We start from the raw sequence: 20734 nt of genomic DNA, 5'->3' as shown, positions 1-20734 counted from the left end.
GAAAAGAATATTGCAACAAAGTCTGAAAATAATGCCAAACAAAATGTTATTTCAATACTGCAACAGTAAATACCTGTAGAGATGATAAGGAATTAATAACGGATGATTAAATTAAATAGTTAATGTGATAAATTAATGCCTCATGTTATAGAAGGTGCCATGTCAGTATTGGGTGATTTTAGCTAGGTCAGCTTTAAACTGATAAATTGCCAGTGAGTTAGCACATTTTCCCACTCAGACTTAAAGAAATGAGAGATGCAATTCAAAGACACGGATATTGTAACACTCACTTATATCAATTTATAACAAGGTGGGAGTTGAAACAAGAAAATATAGACACACTGGTTTTTGAAAAAAAAAAGTTATAGAAGTAAAGCTATAGAATTGTAAAGTTATGGAAACTAACATACTGTACAGTAATGTTAAAATATACTAACAAAAATATAAAATAAGTATATACTGTAGTTCTGAAGGCTTCCATTCTGCTTACAAAGACTTGAATGTTGCTATAGTCTTGTTAGGAAAGGAGTACTTATCTGAATGAATAAATCTAGTCCTGTAAATCAATTATTTCTGACAAATATGGCTGTGTTCTGCGCAATGCTATCATGATTACTGTATAACATTATAATAATTTTAAGTCTGTAACTCCTTCTTCTCCAGATTTATTCATGCCCCTATTTCCTCTGGGTACTCTGGGTAAATCTGGAGGGCAATGTATATTTCTAATAAGGTCTGCCACAAAACATTCATTCTCAGATTGAAAACAGAGATCTTTTATGTTATGGATCAAAAACATGTACAAGAAAACAGTGTATTAGTTTAAGTAAAAACAGAATCTCAAGGGGCTTGATCTAATGTATGTAAGCACTGCATACATCTGTTCTATGCCCACTTCTGCTCTTCCTGATCTACATTTAGGACCATTAAACAACTTTTTGAACTGATACCATAGGTTATTGCTGCAGTTTTTTTTATTTTTGTCACAATACTATTCATTCTGATATGGTAGTGTTCAATACACACGCATACATATTGTAGGAAGGCTCCACAGCCGAACAATTGTGTTTCTTTTCTTCTCTTTTCAGCGTGGAATAAACTCTTACTTTGTTTCTTTGCAGCCTAAGCATGCTGACGCAGCTCCCTACTTGAACTACATATATTTTCATTTTAACATCGGACCAGGATGTTATTGAGCTGGTTATGAGATTCATCTCCTGTATATTTTTTGATCGTCCATGTAAAACACACATTTTTAAAGTTTCTTTTTAAATATTCCACCAATATTATGTTACAGTGTTTGAAGGTAGTGAAGCCGAGTCCTCAGAGGTAATCAAAAAAGCGCTGTGCAGGATAAAAAAAAAAAGATGAAATAATTATACTGACTTTTTCAATTGAGCCTAAAGCCAGATTCTTTGGCTCACCTTTGAAACAAGCCAATAAATGTTAAAGCTGTAAATCTCTGCTTTTAACAGCCCCCAGTGAGATCTGCTTAAATCAGGTATCAGACTTCATGTCTCTCAACTCTAAATATTTTGTTCACATGCAATGCCTCTGAGATTAAAATCTTTGCACTGTTCTGACTAAATTGGTCTTTGTTTTAACTAGAAGTCGATACATAAGAAAAGCCTGGTTACTTTCCTAATTATATTCTTCTTATATACTATTGACACACATACTAACTGGTTTTGCACTTTGCAATTCAAGACTTTTATAAAGACCTAGTGAATTGTAATTAACCATTGGATTTAAAAGGCAGGGCTATGTCTTAGCTTTAATTAATGCAAACCATTGTTAAACACCTGACCATTTTATTTTTCTAATGGCACTATCTGCATTCTGAACTTAACATGGAATGTAGTCCAGTACATATTATAAAAAAGGATATGGCTTCTCTGGAATTAGTCCATTGAAGAGCAACAAGATTCATTCCCAGGCTTAAAGAAATTTTCCTACAGTACAGTAACAGACTAAAAGATCTAAACAGCTGTTAGGGAACCTGATTCAATTATTCAAAACCTACAAAGGTTTTGACAAAATCAGTCCAGTGGACGTCTTCAGAATCAGTAGTGACCCACAAACCAGAGGACAGAATTAGAAACTGCATTTAAAACTAAGAACAGGTGACATTTTTATGTAGAGAAATTTTATTGAAGCTGATACTCTGAATTCTTTCCAGAATGAATAAATAAGAACTTAAAAATGAGCTACTGTAGATAGGCCGACATGTTTTTAACCATTTGGATGACACCTGACTGGTGGAATTTCAGAGGAAAAAATAACATTATATTCTCCTATATTATCACTGGTTCAATATCTTAATGAAACAGTTTTATTTAAAAAGCAATCATTTAATTAATATATCTCATATTCCTAAGAGTTCCTAACACATGACAGTTAATGACTTGTAACACATTTGCTATCTTAAAAGGTTCCTCAAATGTTCATGTTCAAACCAACCATTGCATATTTCATGACATTATGTATTTTTCATTACCTCCATACTGTGATTATGTACTGTATATACTCTGCAAGGGATTTCAGAACCAGTAATCAGGGGACAGTGGTGTTCATCTATTTGCATACATGGAAGGAACATTTTTTTTTTCCTTTGCTGAAACATATTGATACTTATGGTTTTATGAAAGCCATGGCTATTCAAAGCATTTGCATAGATTCAGTCTATACTTGACAAAAATATTATTCAAACACATATTTCACAAAGCCAGTACAGAACAACCAAAGAAATGCAGCATTCTGGGAGCAATTCTGCAGCAATACTGCTGCAAATTCAGGAATACAGAGCACCTTTTCTTTGCCATCTCAGAATCCATATTAAAATATTCCTCAAGTATACTTAGATCAACCAATAAAAACTACTGTAACACTTGAAAGACACTGATCAATAAAATAACTTAGTTTTTTTGTTCAGAGCTTAAATAGATGTTTTGAGAATGGCATAAGATCACTGTTTGAGTCAGCATGGACTGGAAACAAAAAATACTATTGTCAAATTGTATTTGACAATAGGACCAATTCAAATGTTAACTTTAAAAAGGAATATTTTATGGGAATTTTAAGCCATTTATTCCCGTAAAATATTCCATGCATTAACCAAACTCCTGAAAATTCATAACAAATCAGAATAATCACACTTCATTTACACAATGTAACACTTTTTTCTGAATTATCAGACCTATTGGCACTGCAATTAAATATTTTTATGATATACTCCAGTGGATATCCCTTTAAAACTAAAAACAATACAACACCTCATCAGTGCTGCTTAATATGTGAATACACTTCGCATTTGCATATGCTTATTTTGTGACATAAAAGACATCTTCTCATACAGAAGAAATTTATTGTTCAAGGACCTAATTCTGTATAGAAATGAAAAAATGGAAATGTCTTTGGTGTTTGAAAGATGGATCTTGCGTCTTTCAGTATCTAAAAAATAAAACAGATTTATTTTTGCTGTCTCATTGTGTTGCTAGCTATAAATCTATTTTAAAATCTGCCTTTCCACTGCTTTCACCTAAATAAATAACGGATGTTTGATGGTTCAATGCTGAAGGGCATTGTTTACTCACCCATTGCATGTCATTGACTCCAGGTTCACCATCGTCATCCATCAACCCGGAACTAGTATAAAGAAATGAACAATTTGTAGTACACCCATCTTCATTATCACTGTTGTTACTTTAAGCTATTAAATAGATGATTTCTTTTGATCTGCTCTATTTAGTATTTCTTATTTATTATTTAATGTTTCTGTAGATCCTCAATAATTCTTTAAAATGGTTAATGTTTCTGGTCTCCTGTCTGTCCCACAATGTTGATGTAATTTTACAGATTCTGACTCACCTCTGGTTCAGATAGCATCTTATTTGTCCAGCACAGAAACTGGGGGCAGAGCCTAGGGTATTTAATCTGGCACTAATGGCGTGACAGAAAATCTTTATTTAGAACAGGTTATACAGTATGCATCATCTAACCATGTTTAAATGCTGTACCACAGCTTGATTTTTTATTTTCAAACTGTGTTTTCCATTTTTTCCTGTAAATGTTTTCTTCACGGAACACTTTATTAAATAGAGACTGGTTTGCACCTCAATTTTATTTCTTGCACAGTTTTATGACTCGTATGACAGCCCCTTGATTTAGGGTTTTAGTCAGCTTTACAATTAAAGTAAGGTTTATTTTATTTTTCAAACATTCAGATTTTTTATTTGGAAAAGCAAATCACATTTTAACTGTGACTGAGTCTGGGTGTTTAAGCAGGAAGGAGGAAAAGGCAAGGTATGACCTGAATATGAATCAGCAGTGTAATAAACCAACATACAGTAGACAACTCCTGCAGGCAGGTGTTTAATTTGAGATTATGTTATACTATTCTTCCTCTACTTTTTTACTCAATATATTATTTTTTCATTTACTTACAGGTCCTGCTATTAAATCAGCTGAAGCCAGTGTTATTGCACCATCATACTGTACAGTATAACTTGAAACATGCTTTGCTATCCTGTGCAGTGTAGGAAGTCTCCAAAGAGATAGAAAGTGTTGCCAAGTAAACAGAGTGCACTACATAAAGCTGTTCACACACAGTTCATAAAAACAAACAAAAAACATGTCCCTTTGGAATGAAAAAATTATATTTTTTTTCTTTCAATTTACCCATGATTTAAATTCACTACTAGAGTTGTAGACAGCCATTCCAGCACAGATATTATTGCCCTGTAGCAGATTGAGGGGGTAAGTTGGAGATTGTCTGTATCACATTCCACAGAGAGCAATAGAACCTGGCCAGCTCTAAAAAACCCAGGAAGCAGAGGCTTCCAGTGAACTGTCAACCTGAGCTCTTTTTAAAGAGAGCAGAGCCTCTGTTCTGTGGTGCACCAGAGAGAGAATGGAGCATGGATGCAACTCAAAGATGAGCCTGTAAAGCAAGAGTTTTATCTGAAGCAGCAGAGTTTGGAGGAATCTTTTTTTGTTGATGCTTATAGTATGTTTGCGATTGTCAGTCAAGTAATGTTTTCCTTCTTCATTTTTCCATCTAATGACACCTTTTGTGACTTGTGTAATGCCCATGATTTGTGCTGTGTCTGACTAGGGATAAGTGGAGACTAGTTTCTCTAAGCCAAACAAGGACCTGGGTTACAGGAGCTGAGGACTGAAGGGGGAGACAGTTGACCTCCACTTGATACTAAGCCTGTCCTGGAATCACAGTACATCACGGAGAAAACTGCTTCATTTTATTTTTCCTGAAAAGGGCTGTACGTACTGAAAGACAGCAGAAAGTGATGGATTGCACCTGTAGTGACTGGAGAACTGCAAGGCTCATCATGACTCTGAAACCTACCTTCACCTCTGTGAACTCATTAACAACAGCACAGCATAAAGCCACTGCCTCTCTGATAGCAGCCAGGGCCATAGGATCAGGTGTTGTCAATCAGCAAACTGGTATCATAGCTGATAGATTCCTAAAGAGTTTACTCAAAGACACAAAAATGTCCTAACATTTTAACACCTAACATACAGTATATTCAGAATTATTCCAGTCACTGCAGCATGAATAAAATGTAGGGATTTAATATGACCTTAAGACAACATTTTGTTTGTCCTGGGCATGTGACAATTTGCAAAAAATCCTGGATATGTGAAAGGAAAAATGGGCAGTAATAATAAAAAAGTAACATTGAATTTGAAGAAATTCCTGTTTTGTTCATGCTTATAATTGAATGATATATTATTGAGATCCAGTGATCCACGATTAAAATCAATGTCTGCTGATTGTTATTTTGTGTCAAATGGAGCGTATTTCTACATTTTCTTAACATGCAATCAGCATGAACTTGATTGGAAAGTGTGTTACCACTTGTGTATTTATACTTCAGTTCCAGGAATGCATTATATTAAACTGAGAGTCTGAGTAGTATTAATATGAATTCGCCCATGGACATACTGTACCGTACACTGCATGCAATTATTACATCTGCCTACCACAGCAGATTTGTTTAACATCTAAGAGAACCAAGTGCAATAATGTGTGATGTGTTTCATCACTATAAGTTGTGTTTTAGACTTTCAGTTTTAGACTCTGTTTTCAATACACTATTTAAGCATAATTGAAAATACATTTCTTATCACCTGTTGCAGATACCAAACTGCATGGCTTGAGGCTTACTATACAGAGGTAAAATAAATGATTAAAATCAGTGAAAGTCGTAATGATTTGAAAGCACATGATATGCAATCTATATATATATATTACCGTACAGCCTGTGAAATGCATATAGTTGTTTACCTCAGTGGAAGTTGCTTTTCAAAATAAATGCATACAAAAGCATCTTACAAAGTAGATGGCTAAGAGAATTAAGTGTTTTAGTTGATATACAGGGAAAGAAAAAAATGTGCAAAAATGTTATGGGAGTGACACAGAATAGATGTTTCTGAAGAGTCAAGGAGATCTGGTATCTATGCTTTAGACATGCCTTCGGCATTTTCAAACTGTCATTCTATCACTATCTGTGCACAAGCAAGACTAGGTGTTATCAGTAGCTGTTGGACCAGCCTTCCAGAGAGTGGTCTATCCTTAGGCCAGCTCTGGTGAGCCTCAGTAAAATAACATCTATGATTTTAAAACTGCTATCTAAAAAAATAAATTAAAAAGGTCAATTAAATAAATTTGAAGGACCCTAATTTAATGTCACCATCTAGTCAATTAACTGTTGCATTTTTAAGGTAATGTTATGCGCTGAAATCCTATTCATTTATACTGTATGTTCAAGAAAATTACAATGATGTGGTTGCTGACAGCAGTGTTAGCAATACAGATTTCTGATCTTGTCAGGTTTCTGAAACTGAACTCACTTTTGTAAACAAGAGACTGATTGCATTCCATTAGGTATGCCAAGTACTATTTTCACATAATAAAAAAGTGCAATTTCTCATTTAACACATTTGTGCATACAAAATGGACCAGATTGATCTTTAATGTTTGCCCTTGTAGAAGAAAAAGTCGTGTTGATTTTAAATATTAATTTATAACTTGAAATCTTTGGAATATCAAAGCTCCATTGCTACTTAACATAATGGAAAGTAGGGCATCAAAGCCATGTGTTTAAACTCAATATCTGGCCGTTGTAAAATTTAAATGACTATAATCAAATAACTGAAGACTTTGGAATGGAAATAAAAATCATCCATGAGCTGAGAATTATACTGTAATAAACACAACATGGTGAAATTAATCCATCTTAATGTGTCGATTCATAATTTAAATAGCACAGTATATTATAATTCTCTAAGAATACTTTTTTTTGTTGAATATGCAGAAGAGATCAGCTTCATTAAAATGTCTGTCTCATATAACCCTATAAGAAGCAGAACTGGACAGTCACACAAGAAAAAAAAAAGCAATATTATTTTGAAGGAGACAAAATGCCCTTTCTGAAATGTATGTGAATTCAGATTCAAATAGACAAGGTCAGTGATCAGCTTAAATGTTAATTAGCAGTCAAGGTAGCAATGGACATTTTATATTCAGCGTTAACACAAATGTGGAGAGATCACAGGTGATGTCCACATAATGTACAGAGGGTAGCTTTTTGTGTAACTGTAAGAACACCGATTCCTTCCAGATCAGATATGTAAGGGATTCCTTCATAGGAGATAACAGTATTATTTATACTAGCTCCAATATTTCACCTCATTGAGCACATGACTGGTATGACATTTTTCAGCTTTTGAAAGTGTTATTGCTCGTACTTTATAAGCACTTCCAACGTGCACTGCAGTGTATCCTTATACTGACTAGCATTTTATCAAAATACAGAAAAAGAAAAGTGTAAGACACAATATTGATTTGCATTTAAAAAGTTCTTTTTTTGACACCTTACAATCATCTTTTTCATGGCTCTGAACAAGTCTAATCATGACAGAGAGCTGTGAATTAACTGTCACATATAGTGGTGTGATCGCAAACACAACAGTTAATAACAAGAGTGCAATTATAATGGGATGTTTTTTTAACTTAAATTAAATTTGTATTAAAAAAAAAACCTTGGCTGGGTTGTTCATCTGATCTTTGCCATGTAAACTAATCAAAATAAACTGTCTGGAGAATAAGTTATCATTTGTACTTATAATATTAAACAATTTCATATTAAGGCGTTCCATTGAATTAACTGACCTTTGTTTTGTGCTTCAGTTTGAATGCTTTGGCACTCAGTTTGCAGCTTACACAATTTATGTCCATCTAATATCATTTTTATTGTGCTCTTAATCACGAACAGCAGTGAAAAAAAAGATGACTTCGATGCCTTTATTTCATTTGCTTAATGGACTGCTATAGGATGTGGACAGCTAAGCACAGGGAGCTATAACCATTTGTTTTAATAAACTGATTTTCTATTTGGGGACTTTTCCAGAGCTGTAATAGAACTTATGCAGTACATCTCATATTGAGAGGTGAGGGGATAAGTATTTTAACACTTAAACATAATGGCTACTAAGAATTATGAATTCTCATTGGATACTCTGAATTATGGGGAACTGTTGGTTGTAATAGATTAATTTGATTGCTTTTAATGCATGGCAGAAGTGAAGTGCATGACCTCCACTTTTTTCGATTTTATGGGAATAGATGATAATACAGTATTTGCCTTGCTGTGCCCTTAAATACTCTAAAACCTAGGCACTTACAAAAAGAAGCTTAACCCTTTCAAGATAATACCCCAGCTTATCAAAAAAGTGGATCAACATCATGGTACGGTATTGCTGGCAGGTATTTGGATGTTAGCCTGTTAACGCTAAACAGTAGCACCAAAGAGCAAATGGGACTTTTGAAAAAAGAAGGTGTAATTCTGTCTAAACGCATTCAGTAGTAGAGTCAGGATTTTCTGGTAGATTTGGATTAATCTTATCTTAGATTAGAACAAACCAAGTTCTCCAACAGTGCATCATCAAGCCATGTGCTTCTCAACACAGAATGCAGACGGTAGCACTTTAATGAAAGGCAGTGGAAAAAGACAATCCTGAAACAATCTCAGAGGGGGGTTAAACACAACCTCACCTTAGTTGAGTTTCCTGTAGAAAAAACTCTATCCTGAGCTGTCAACAGAGTCTGAGCAAACCTCAAGCTATGGGAGCTTTTAAAGGTCCACACAAGAGCCTTGGCATTGCTGTCTTTGAGTGAACCAGCCTTAGAAACCCATCTTGAGCATGTTGTCAAAGCCTGGCTGCAGTATGTTAATTTATAGCAACGAGATCAAAATGTTAAACAGAAAACCTTCATATCTTGCAAATTAGATTTTAAAGGGTTTTGCAGTATTTATAATCACATAGAACAATGACAAATAATCATTTCCCCAGTCGTAGTGTGGGCCCACCTTTCCAGTACATACAGTAAAGAAACTTCGGCGGCACAGCCTTTTTGTGTTTTGTGTCAGTAAATCTAAAAACCAGCACCACATCAAAATAAAATAAAAAAAATTCATAGTCTTTTATGAAAAGCAGTTTATTTTTAGGAAGACAATTGTGTTCCTATTGAACCTATTGAAAACCTTTTTCAATTCCTGTTGACAGAAGATAGTTGATAGAAAAATGTAAACACAAAAAAGGAATATTAGTTAAAAAAACAGTGAAAACCACATACTGTAGATGTATGTTTTCTTTTTTAATTTGTTTTTGTGGACTAGTTATTACAAAAGATACCCTGGTTTGGTTTTTGCTTTGAAAGAAAATCCCAAATCAACAATATTGTTTAAGCATAAAACAGCAGCTACACATTTCTGCACTGTAATTATCCACATTTAAGTAATCTGCGCTGGAGGACAAAGCAGGAGACCTGGGTTGAAGCATAATAGTTTGAAAAGTAGCTTTCAACTGCAGTTCATTTCTCATATCAAGAAAATACTTTTCTCCATCAGTACTAATAGCATTAATTTCTACTAATGCCTTTGGGTTTATTAATTTGAAATTATTTTTTATGCTCATATAATTCGTTCCATCTTGATCTGTTCCTTTTATAATTTGCCCCATGCTGTTGTTCTCAACACAAGAGCAGAAGGCTGTATAATTTTAATTTTCGCATCTGTACATGTCACATTTGCAACTGAACCTTCACACTATTTTTTCTGCAGCTGTTGGCCCGCAGAGCAAGATAAGATGATGTCAACGACTTTGAATCCATCCACCCATTGTCCAACACAGGGTCAAGGGGGAGCAGGAGCCTATCCTGGCAAGCAATGGACACAAGTCAGGATACGCCCTGACTGGGATGCCAGTCTATCGCAGGGCACACAGAGCCACAAACACATACACACTCACAGAAGGTACCATTTTACAGAAGCCAATTAACCTACTAGTATGTCTTTGGACCCTAGGAGGAAACTGGAACACACAGAGGAAACCCATGCAAACACAGGGAGAATGTGCAAAACAACACACAAACTCCACACAGACAGCATCCAGGGACATTAACCCAATTCTAGTTAAATGCAGTGTGTTCCTTCCAAAATGCCTAGCACTTTTGTGAAAGAAAACTAAAAAACTCTAAAATTAAACTGTTAGTTTTTATGTAATGATTAACTATAAAATATAGACTCTTGCTTTCAAAAAATCGAATTTCGCTAGTACTCTGTTTCACCATGATTGCGGTGACACATTTTCTAAGGAAAGTATTTTTGGGAACAATAGTGTTTTTAGCAATTGTTTCATTAGTATCTGTTATCAAAAAGTCAAATATTTCTGGTAAGGGTTGTGGATATCTGGAAAATATCCCGCAGATACAGAGTGCAAGGAGGTACTGCACCTTGGACATACAAGGACAACGTCAAGACACAAGTTAACCTGGCCAGCATGACTTTGGAAGAAGGGAGCTGAAAGCAGTTAAGAAGGAAACTGAAACACCTGGTGAAAACCCAGGCAACCATGTGGTGAACATCGAAACTCTATCCGATGTTTAAATCAAACCGAGCATTGCATTGCACCACCCCGATGACTATATAGTATTTTGTTTCACAAACATGCACATACAGTATGAAAGAAAATGGTGCAGGTTTAAGTCTGCCACAACCTTTCATTGAAAACTGACATAATTATGTGAGGGAACAAGGAATACAGTAGGTTTATTCCATGCTAAAAAAGAAAACACATTTCAGCCGTGGAGCCTTCTTCAGGTGTGAGAAAGACACCTGAAAGATTAGATCGTGGCATCCTGCAATGTTGTCTTTTTGCATTTTTTTCGCCACCATTATTACAAGACTATAACAACCTTAAAGGGTTGAATCACTGCACATTTGGGAAACTGATGTTCTGAATACAGTATGTGAAGAACTGATCATTTCTACATTAGCCACACATGAATTTCTTTTTGTCAAGAATGCCTTAAAGTTTTTGTTAAATCTGGCAAAAATACACTACAAATGTCTGCACTCTGTAATGTAGTACAATAAATTAAGATTGAAAATCAATTTTCAGAGACATAGTTCTCCCATAATTTGCTTCAAGTGTTTGACAGCTGGGAACAAGTGAGCACAGTTTCAAACATAAAGGTCTATAATAGGTGACGCTTACTTTAGAGAGCCCATATGAATTTGCCAATGTGACAACTGCAAGACAGTATTTGTGTTTACAGGGGTCAACAGGTTTCCCGGAAGGATGAGCAGGAAAGTTCAAAACCAGCCACATTTTATTTATTGAGGAGAGGATTTTAAAAGAGAAACATTTTTTTCCATTCCCAAATGTCTGGGCTGCTGAGCAAAAAGCAAAAGTGGCAGTCTATTAGGAACTGAGGTTTGCCTGTTTCACAACAGTCCGACATAACATACTTAGAGCTTTTTGCAACCTCTGTCTCTGATAATGCACATTGAAGCCCATCCAAATTAATTCATTTCTGAAACTTTTAGTTACTGCCAAGAGTGCTCATTTCTCTCAAAGGGATTAAAGAGGTGGCAGATCATTTAAGTTGTTGAAAGGTGCATTTGTTTTACAGAGTTTAAAATCTTAATTATTCAGTGATAGTGTCCACAGAAAACCAATAAACCATGAAGTCAATAGATAGATACTGTCGATTACTGCAGGTACAGAGCAGTTTGCAAGTATCAAGTAAGGAGGAGTAAGGACGGGTTCATTGCTTTTTGTAAGACAAGAAATTTCAAGAACATTCAATTGTTTTGGCAACTGTTAGATAAAAATAAGTATTGCTTAAATTTGCAGTTTGTACTGGACAGCATGGGATTAGTCAACCAGTCTTAATGCTGATCAACATCCACTGATACATTCTGCATAATACATAGAGTAGTTGACAGGAGAAATCATTAACAGAAGCCTCCCTGTACCTTGTCTGTAGTTTACCTTCATGTCAGGCTCTCTGTACTTACTATCCTTCACAAACAACAATCAGCACTGCATCAGTTGAATAAAACTTCCTAAAAAAAACTACTTTGTTCCTTGATGAATAGGAGCAGTGGAAAAAGGGCCAGAGAAGAAATAATACTGCAGTTCTGATTATGCTGGGAGATATTAATTTCCTTTTGCATGCGGGACATTAATCATTCAAAGTATCTCATTAACACAATTTTTTTAATGAGTTAATGGTTTGTAAAGAGTAGACGAAACGACATTTATTAGTGCTTGAGCCCCATGACTCTATAATAATGCCATGAGAAAGTATTTGTTCAGGGCAACATAATGAAAAATGATTAACTTGCTGGTTGACTAGCTGCTTATTTATGTGTAATCAGCATTTTTTAATGTAGTGTATTATATTAAGACATCACCCTTTGAAGAAAAACAAATGCTTCTTGTGCTGTCACTGAATGGCACTAAAAAACTAATAGAAGCAGCTGGAATATGCGGTATCTGAGTAATTGTTGTATAGCGAAGAATCCAATACAAAGTACACCTTTTTCTACCCCTTCAGTTTTGGCAAAAGGAACAGAATGTCTTGTGTAATGTCTTCCTGCTTTTGTCAGACAAGCACTAATGTCAGGCTGCAGTAATTCAATCTTACATTGACTGCACTGTAAGACATATATTCTGCAGATGACACAGCTAAAAAATACTACACAACCTTCCTTATCTTTGACCACTGCCTTGGCTATAGATGAAGTGCTACACTGATAAAATAAATTGTTAGATACACAGTCATGCAAGAATGTGTTCCATATGTGAAGTTTTGCAACCCACTTCCATAATATGAAGATTACAGGATGGATACTTCTTGGAAAAGAAGGTTTACCCTTTCCTTGCTTCTTCTGTAAATTCCTATATGTCAATAAGCTTTCCTCTAAATTTGTATGAAAACATACAAGACATTTTAGAAACTAAATGTGGAGTTTCAAATTAGAATTGGATATGTTGAAAAATCACAACATCAATAACAAAGGACATAATTGCTTAAAGGTATGCATAAATACCTCAACATTGTGCACTTTTACTTTATTCCTAATTTAGGAAGAATCAAATACTTCTAATGTGTTACTTGTCAAAGCAAATGAAACTTTTTCCATTGATGGTTTTGTGCTAGTTCATAAAATATAGACATTTATATTTTTGATTACAAGTACACAACAACCTTGTCCCAAACCTTACATTATTACAAGTCATTAATATGTTGGATGTAACTTTATTATGAAGTAATTATTTTATCAGTTTTCATATGAAAAATAACAGCCATTAGGTCTCCTTTTGGAAAGTATTTTAATTGTTGACAGTGGATTGCCAATGAAGATGGTTCCCACTTTATAAAAATATTAAAAATATATGAGCTGCTTCGAGCAGTATTGCATAGCCCTCTAATGTGAAATTTAGGATGCGAAAGTCCTGCATACAGAGATAATATAAAAACATATATAACATGAACAGGAACAAGTTATGTTTATTCCATTCTGAAAAGAGGAAAGGAAACACAATGTTTCGGCTGTGGACTGTGGACAATGTTTCGGCCGGAATGTTGTGTTTCCTTTCTCCTCTTTTCAGCACGGAATACACCTACTGTAACTTAGCCTACGCATGCTGACGAAGCTAGCTACTTGAACTATAACATGAACATCCTACTTAAATAATATACAAATAGATACAAAGAGAACATTGAATTGATGTTAATAAAAAGCTATCTAAGAACATTAACTTTTTCATTTTTGCTTAATGAATTGGAAATCCTCAGACTATTAGAGGTTAAGCAATATAACAGGATAATGGAGTAGCCATTTTTTAAGTTCCATTGCAGAAATATGTGGTTAGGATTCAGGTTTTGTCAAATTTATTTGTGCTAAGGGAGACAAATGCAATTTAGAAAACATGAAAACGGTCAAATTCTGCTTGGGTTGCACTGTGGAAAAGGGGATCTTCATAAACTGCCAATGTCAAGCCCAGAGCTTTTACATCTTGCAAAATGTTGAAGGAACAGCTTTCTTTTCCTGTAAGAAACCACCTAAGAAGTTTGTGTAAAGACTTTAGAAAGAGCAAAGCAGCTTCAGAACAGGTGATAAAGGAGTGTAAGAAGCCAATTTGAATTTATTTGAATTGAAAGCAGAAAACTGGGAAAGCTTATTGAAATCTATGCTGAACACGTTGTACCATGGCAACGGTCATCATAGCACTTAACATGTCAGGTCTTATTTTTTCTTTGCAGTTTTTGTTGACATTTAACCAAGTTTTGATTAAAAAAAATCATTTTGAAAATGTGCAGGAATTATTTATAATTCTATAAGAGAGAATTTGAAGGGTGTGAATATTATTGCAAGGCACTTTATACAGTACATGAGATTACTTATTAGCTGCTGAATTTATTTCCTCATACTGTATTTGTGCTACACTTTCATCCACCACTGAAGTACACTACCCAACTGGGTGATACATGGCAGCCATTTTGTCTCAGCAGCTCCAGGACACAGGAAATTAAGTCGAAAACCTTCTATTTGGAGACTGCTAACCCTAATTACAGCTTTTCCTTAGATGTCTCCCATCTCTGTAGGGATCACATCCTGCCTTGTTCAGCTTTTGAGATCCAATGAAATCGGACAACAAGATGGTAAGGCTGCTTTCTATACCGTAGTTATATTGTTAGTTGCAAAAAAAAGAGACCAATAAATTAACATTTACATTAGTCATGGTGGTAAAGTGTTACATTGAGGTTAAATTGCTCAGTCCTCTGTGCTTGGCAATATTGCTGCTAATGGCTCAGATCAGAACTTTTCCAAAAAAGTTCAAAAGCAGATGTAGTCCTAGTTTAAGAAATCTTTGTCAGGTAAATACATTTCACATATTGCAAACTGATACAATAGGATGATGGAGCTGAGATTACCTTCGAATGGATGGATGGAGAGGACTTTAATGATAACCAGAACCTGGGGTATTAAATCTGCTTGCGGATATACCGTACCAAAAACGCTTTTTGCTTCATTTTATTCCCCCTGATTTTCATTCGCAATTTCTTTTTGCAAATTGAAAATGTCCTCAGATGGCATGATCAAAGATTGCTTTTCTGTCCTTAGATTTCAACATCTTTTCTAATTCTCTGAATACTCAACCACCACAATCAATGAATCCCTTCAACTGGAATTCAACTCAATGAACATTAATGTGCATTCTGAGGGAGCACTACAATCTCTCTCAAAGGCAATATCATACTGATTAACAAAAATATACGACTTTTAAATTGTACAAACTCATATGAAACCCATGTTCTTCTAATAAGTAAGAAAAGTGTAAATAGATAATCTGTCAAACAGTAGCACTTTATCAAGCACAACATCTTTCGTGCAAATCTGTCTTTTAAAGCACAATGATTTTTCTGTGGCCTCTGTGTAACTTCTGACACTACAGCGAATGTGATTAATACATTTGACCTTAACGTAGAGTCCTTTAACCTTTGGGAAATGGTTCACTTAAATCTAAAGTGCATCAAAATAGCAAGGCCTCATTCATCTTTTTTACAGGATGTTTCCGACAGATTGGCGTTTTAATACAAATTTCAAACACAAAAGAAGTGAGAGCAATACCTGTTCTCCAGTCATTTTTGTTACATGGAATTAAAACTTCTTTAGATAGACAAAGAATAAATGACTCTAGCATTTTTCCTATGTATTTTTTTAAAAATGCAACTATGTTAATCAAATTCTCAGACAGTATCAACTTCTCAAGAATATGCAGGCTGCAAATGGTTGGAAATGGGGCTTTATAATCTTGCAACAACGGTTTCAAGTTTTTGGAAATTGTTGTTTGCATTTTCTTCACTTACTGAATCTTGATACATGAGTATCAATTTATTTGTCAAATTCTCCACTAAACAATTAAAAGTGGATTTGTAAAATCCTGTGCAAATCTAAAAAATGGAAATTTGAGCTTAAATTGCTCCCTATTTATTATAAACATTTTTTATATTTGTTGAAATATGGAATCTGTAATACAGTGTTAACTAAAGCTTCCATGGAATAGCAATTTAATCCACATTAGATTTTATTAAGATCTTAATCATTTACACCTAAGCTTTCTGTATCAAGGGCATGTCTAATTAAGTAGAGCTGTGTCTAAATGAAAAAGCTTGCCCTTCAATTAGTCCTAATCGCTTAGCTGCTTTGTGGTATTAGAGAACAAGGCACACAATACAAAACCAAAAAGGTTTAATACTGTACGTTTGGCAAAGATTATGTGAGGTGTGACAGTCTTTGTTTGCTGCAAATTCTAAATGAATTAAGGTCAGAATTAAACACTTTTCTTATACCTCCGGCTTTTGGGGAGCACACAAATGCATACAAATTCAAAAGAATAATGGAAAGAGTACTAAAGAAACAGGGAATTAATGAAAATTAAACAATCACATAAGAGCTCATACAAATGGCAAAAAAATGGAAATGGGGACAATCATGTAAATTTCATGAATGAGGATATTTTTTAAACAATTTGTACATCAGCACAATATATTTGGCAGTACCTCTTTCCATCTATAAAATACATGTATTGTATGTTGAAAGTATGGTTCAAAATATACAGAAGCTTCAGCACCAAAGACATCGTACACAGACGTTCCACTGACCATAAAAATACCATATTTCCATATTTCGAAGTCCTGGTGAAGTATCCAAACCCAAAGGATGCTTCAAAAGATTGAAATGTCGCAAATCTGTCTTCCATTTTTTGGAGCCAACAAAAGAAAATAATTTCTTCAGCACTTTATATGCTGTAGCTATCACACAACTCTTTCTGTTCCATACAATATGGAGATTAACTTGAAACCTAAGACAATAAAGTGTATCCTCTTTCAATAGGAAATGTGTGTAAAGTGCATGAAGTACATAAGCATTTTAAGTTAATAACATAAAACAAACACTTCAGGGCATGTTTATGTCTAGAAAATATGCCTGTTTTCCACTTTAAATCGAGAAATTTGGTCCCTTGCACTTACAGTGTATGTATGAAATGATTAAATTAACAAGCAGTTTTTAGAGGTAGATACAGCAATATTTTCTATGTGCTTTCCTCCAAATCTCAAAATAGGTCCTTCATTTAGCAAATGTGAGTTACGGCTCAGTACAACCAGTGCATGAAAATGCAGAAAGGAAAGAATTTATGCAAAATAAATTGTTGAACATGACTATAAAATATATAAAAAGCCCAAAATGTAAAAATGAACTTAAATGTGTGTCATAAGAATATTTTGCATTTGATTTTCATGGAAAGATGGGCAATTAAAATTAAGTACTCTACTTTCTATTGAAAGTGATTACACTAAGCAATTTTAAAATCAACTATTTCTAACTTTATGTACTGTACAGTAATGCTTTTTTCTTTTGCTTTACAGGTATTCTGACCTTCATTTTCCCAATACTTTAAATCCTTTTGTCATGATTCTCACCAGACAAAAAAAAGATTTAGGAATCCGGTGCAATATCCTGCATAGTGACCAGTGGTTTAGCAGCCTGTTTGTCAGGCAGCCTGGAGAGTACTCAGCTGTGTCAGAAAAGTGCCTAAGTACTGCTGCCATTGAGTGGAGCAGAAAAGACTTTAAGGGATTCTGGGAGAGCAGCACAACAGTAACACTTCTTCTTGGCCGGGACATGTCAGGCAGCGCACATTTATCACATCAAATCCCTTTTGTTTTTGTCCAAGTCTTATTATACTTGGAACATCATCTTGAAGACAATATCTGCATGTCTTATCCCAGAACAGTGCTCAATTGGATTTCACTGCCATCATAAATCATTAAGCATATTCAATCAATAAATATTAGGATTTAATACACTTGCATGTAGTACACTGGAGATGTACAGTAAGTTTTCTTTTTTGGGAATGTAAATATACATACAGCACATAATATCTCTTGCGCCGTAGTTTTAAAACAGCATTTGCCACCGATCAAGCAGGTTGATTCATAATTTGTCAAATTTATTAATAATCATCAGTGCAATTTAACAGAATTTGTTTTTATAAAATTGATGGAACATTGATATTCTATACATAAAGAATTCTACATAGACAATTCTATATGGTGGCGGTTAAAGATTAAATATTCAAATAAGAAGTGGAAATGTAATCCATAGATAACAGAAAGCCAACAATCCAAGGCAAGAATAAAAAGTGAATGTCATTATGTTTGTCCTGGAGAGGAGATGAAAGTCAGACATTAGTTTAGAATAAGTTTAGAGATAAATACCACATTAACTGGAAACATAGGTGTGCTTTTGTACATCAAAATAGCAAGGTATGCCAGTAGATAACAGCACTCCACTAAAAAAATAATCTTTCAAAAAGCTTTTAAAAGGTTTAAAACAAGCTTTCACATGACAACACAAAGCTTTAGTCCTTGATCAGAAATATAGCTTTAACGACATTTTGCTTATCATTAAATGCCATAAAAAGACATTATCTACAGGCCAGAGAAAGTCCTCCACACTATAGTTTAGTCACTTTTTTCCGGGTATACAAAAGGAAAGGCCATTTTTTCTTGTTATTTCTGAAGTCATGCTACAAATTGGAGGGTGAATAACCACAATCCTGGTTCAATCATTTTGTTACCTATAGGCCTACCATAGCTTCTGGCTTCTAATTTCTTGCAGTTTTCATTGGATTTAAGCCTTTGAATCCTGTCATTACAAGCACTGCATCTCTGTAGTATTACCACCTCTGTACCATTTATGAAAGTTATAATCGGCACTGTTTTGTTCTTTGATTTTTAAGTTTGTTTCAGCTTCAAAAATGGTTTTCATTGTAGCCACAGAAACTAATACTTAAAAGCAGCAAATGTAATATAACCCAATCACCCTTGGATGAATTCTGGACAGAAAAAAGCTTCATATCTCATGTTTCTTTGGAGCATAAATCAAATTAAAAATTTGTTGTAAATAAATAATTTTAATTTGCTGAATCACAAGCATTATAGTTTCTCATTATTTTTGTACTTAGAATCCTGATTATTCATTTTTATCTTCTGAACTAAAAAAATAAAAATAAAAACTATTTCCAGAAATTTAATAGCATTTCAACAAAAGCTCATTTAAAACTGATAGATGTGTATTTTTTGCACAAAAAATAAAGAATGAAATAAGACTCTTTATGAACAGTGCAGTATGTTAAGAACAGATGATGCAGTCTTCTTCTAGAAAAAAAACATTTGAGAATAACTTAATTTTTACTGCAGCAATTAGATTAGTATTTGTATGTTAATGTTTAGGAAAGAGGAGCAAAATACACAAAATTGTTATAAAAAAAGTTAAGACAAATAAATTGTACTATATCTATAGCAAACTTTAAATATTATTTTGAAGTAAATGTTGTGAAGAAATGTTTTTATTGCAGTTAGCAGCAAGAAATACAGACAATACTTTTCTTAATGGCAAATAAAAACAAAATAAAAGCTAGTTATTTTCTCTGTGGGCAAACTGCCCATTGCCCATCTTAAAGTGATTAAGATGGGCAATATGCCCAGAGTTTGCCCACAGGAAAAACAAGGACTAAATTGTATGAAATATTTATCCATATGGTTGTGTACGATGAATTACATGTTAAACCAATAGGTCTTCCGCCACAGAGATTCTATATACTGTGTGGTGAAAAAGTACACTTTTATGGTTTAACTTTTTTTCCATCAATATTTGACCTTAACCTAGTCTTCAGAGAGTCTTAATATTAGATAAAACCACCGACAACATTGTGGAGCTAAAGCTATGCATAAAGATATTGAATGCTGGCTGATGTGTTTTGAATAAAAAAATGACAAAATCAGGCAAAAAAGACAAAAAAGTTTTAATTGTTTGTCTAATGAGGTTAGTTTTATCTACTATAAAGACTTTGACAATGGTTGTCAAACTGGTTGAAGAGGAAACATGACTCTATAAACCATAAAATCTTAAGGGGTGTACTTTTGAACCAGACTGTGCAGGTCTCGGGATACAAAAACCTATGATTTACCTGGGTTACAGGGAGAATCCTTTTAATCCTTTTCCCCCCCTTTTTTGGTTATGCAGTTTCTACTGTTTACACCATAAGATTAGGAGTACAGTTAAAACTGATTGCTCAAAAACTCCAACCCAGATTCCCATATCACTATTTGCTGCTGCTGCTGTGGTTGAAATAGAAAAAAAAAATATGTAAGTATGGTTCTCCACAGGGACTTGCTCCACAAATCTTGCGCAGAAATCCAGCCATCTAACGAGGGGAAACAATGTCACAAACCTACCAGGGGACAGCAGGCAGTCCTGCAGAAAGCCATAAACATAAAGGCCCATAC

General features: G+C 34.4%; 1 protein-coding gene across 1 annotated transcript in view; it reads right to left on the bottom strand.

The window, feature by feature from the left end:
* LOC102684295 (neural cell adhesion molecule 1) overlaps window positions 1-3615 on the bottom strand; it is a 353088-nt gene extending 349473 nt beyond the window's left edge. Inside the window, exon 1 of the mRNA XM_015337750.2 lies at window positions 3594-3615. Within this exon, the coding sequence (XP_015193236.2) occupies window positions 3594-3597 (4 nt within the window). The 5' untranslated portion in view covers window positions 3598-3615. The remainder of the gene's footprint in view (window positions 1-3593) is intronic.
* Between the last annotated feature and the right edge of the window lie 17119 nt (window positions 3616-20734).

Source organism: Lepisosteus oculatus, chromosome 23 (assembly GCF_040954835.1).
Source record: "Lepisosteus oculatus isolate fLepOcu1 chromosome 23, fLepOcu1.hap2, whole genome shotgun sequence".
NCBI classification, from domain to species: Eukaryota; Metazoa; Chordata; class Actinopteri; order Semionotiformes; family Lepisosteidae; genus Lepisosteus; species Lepisosteus oculatus.
The sequence above is the reverse complement of the archived record's forward strand: the minus strand, read 5'-3'. Positions and strand labels throughout refer to the sequence as shown.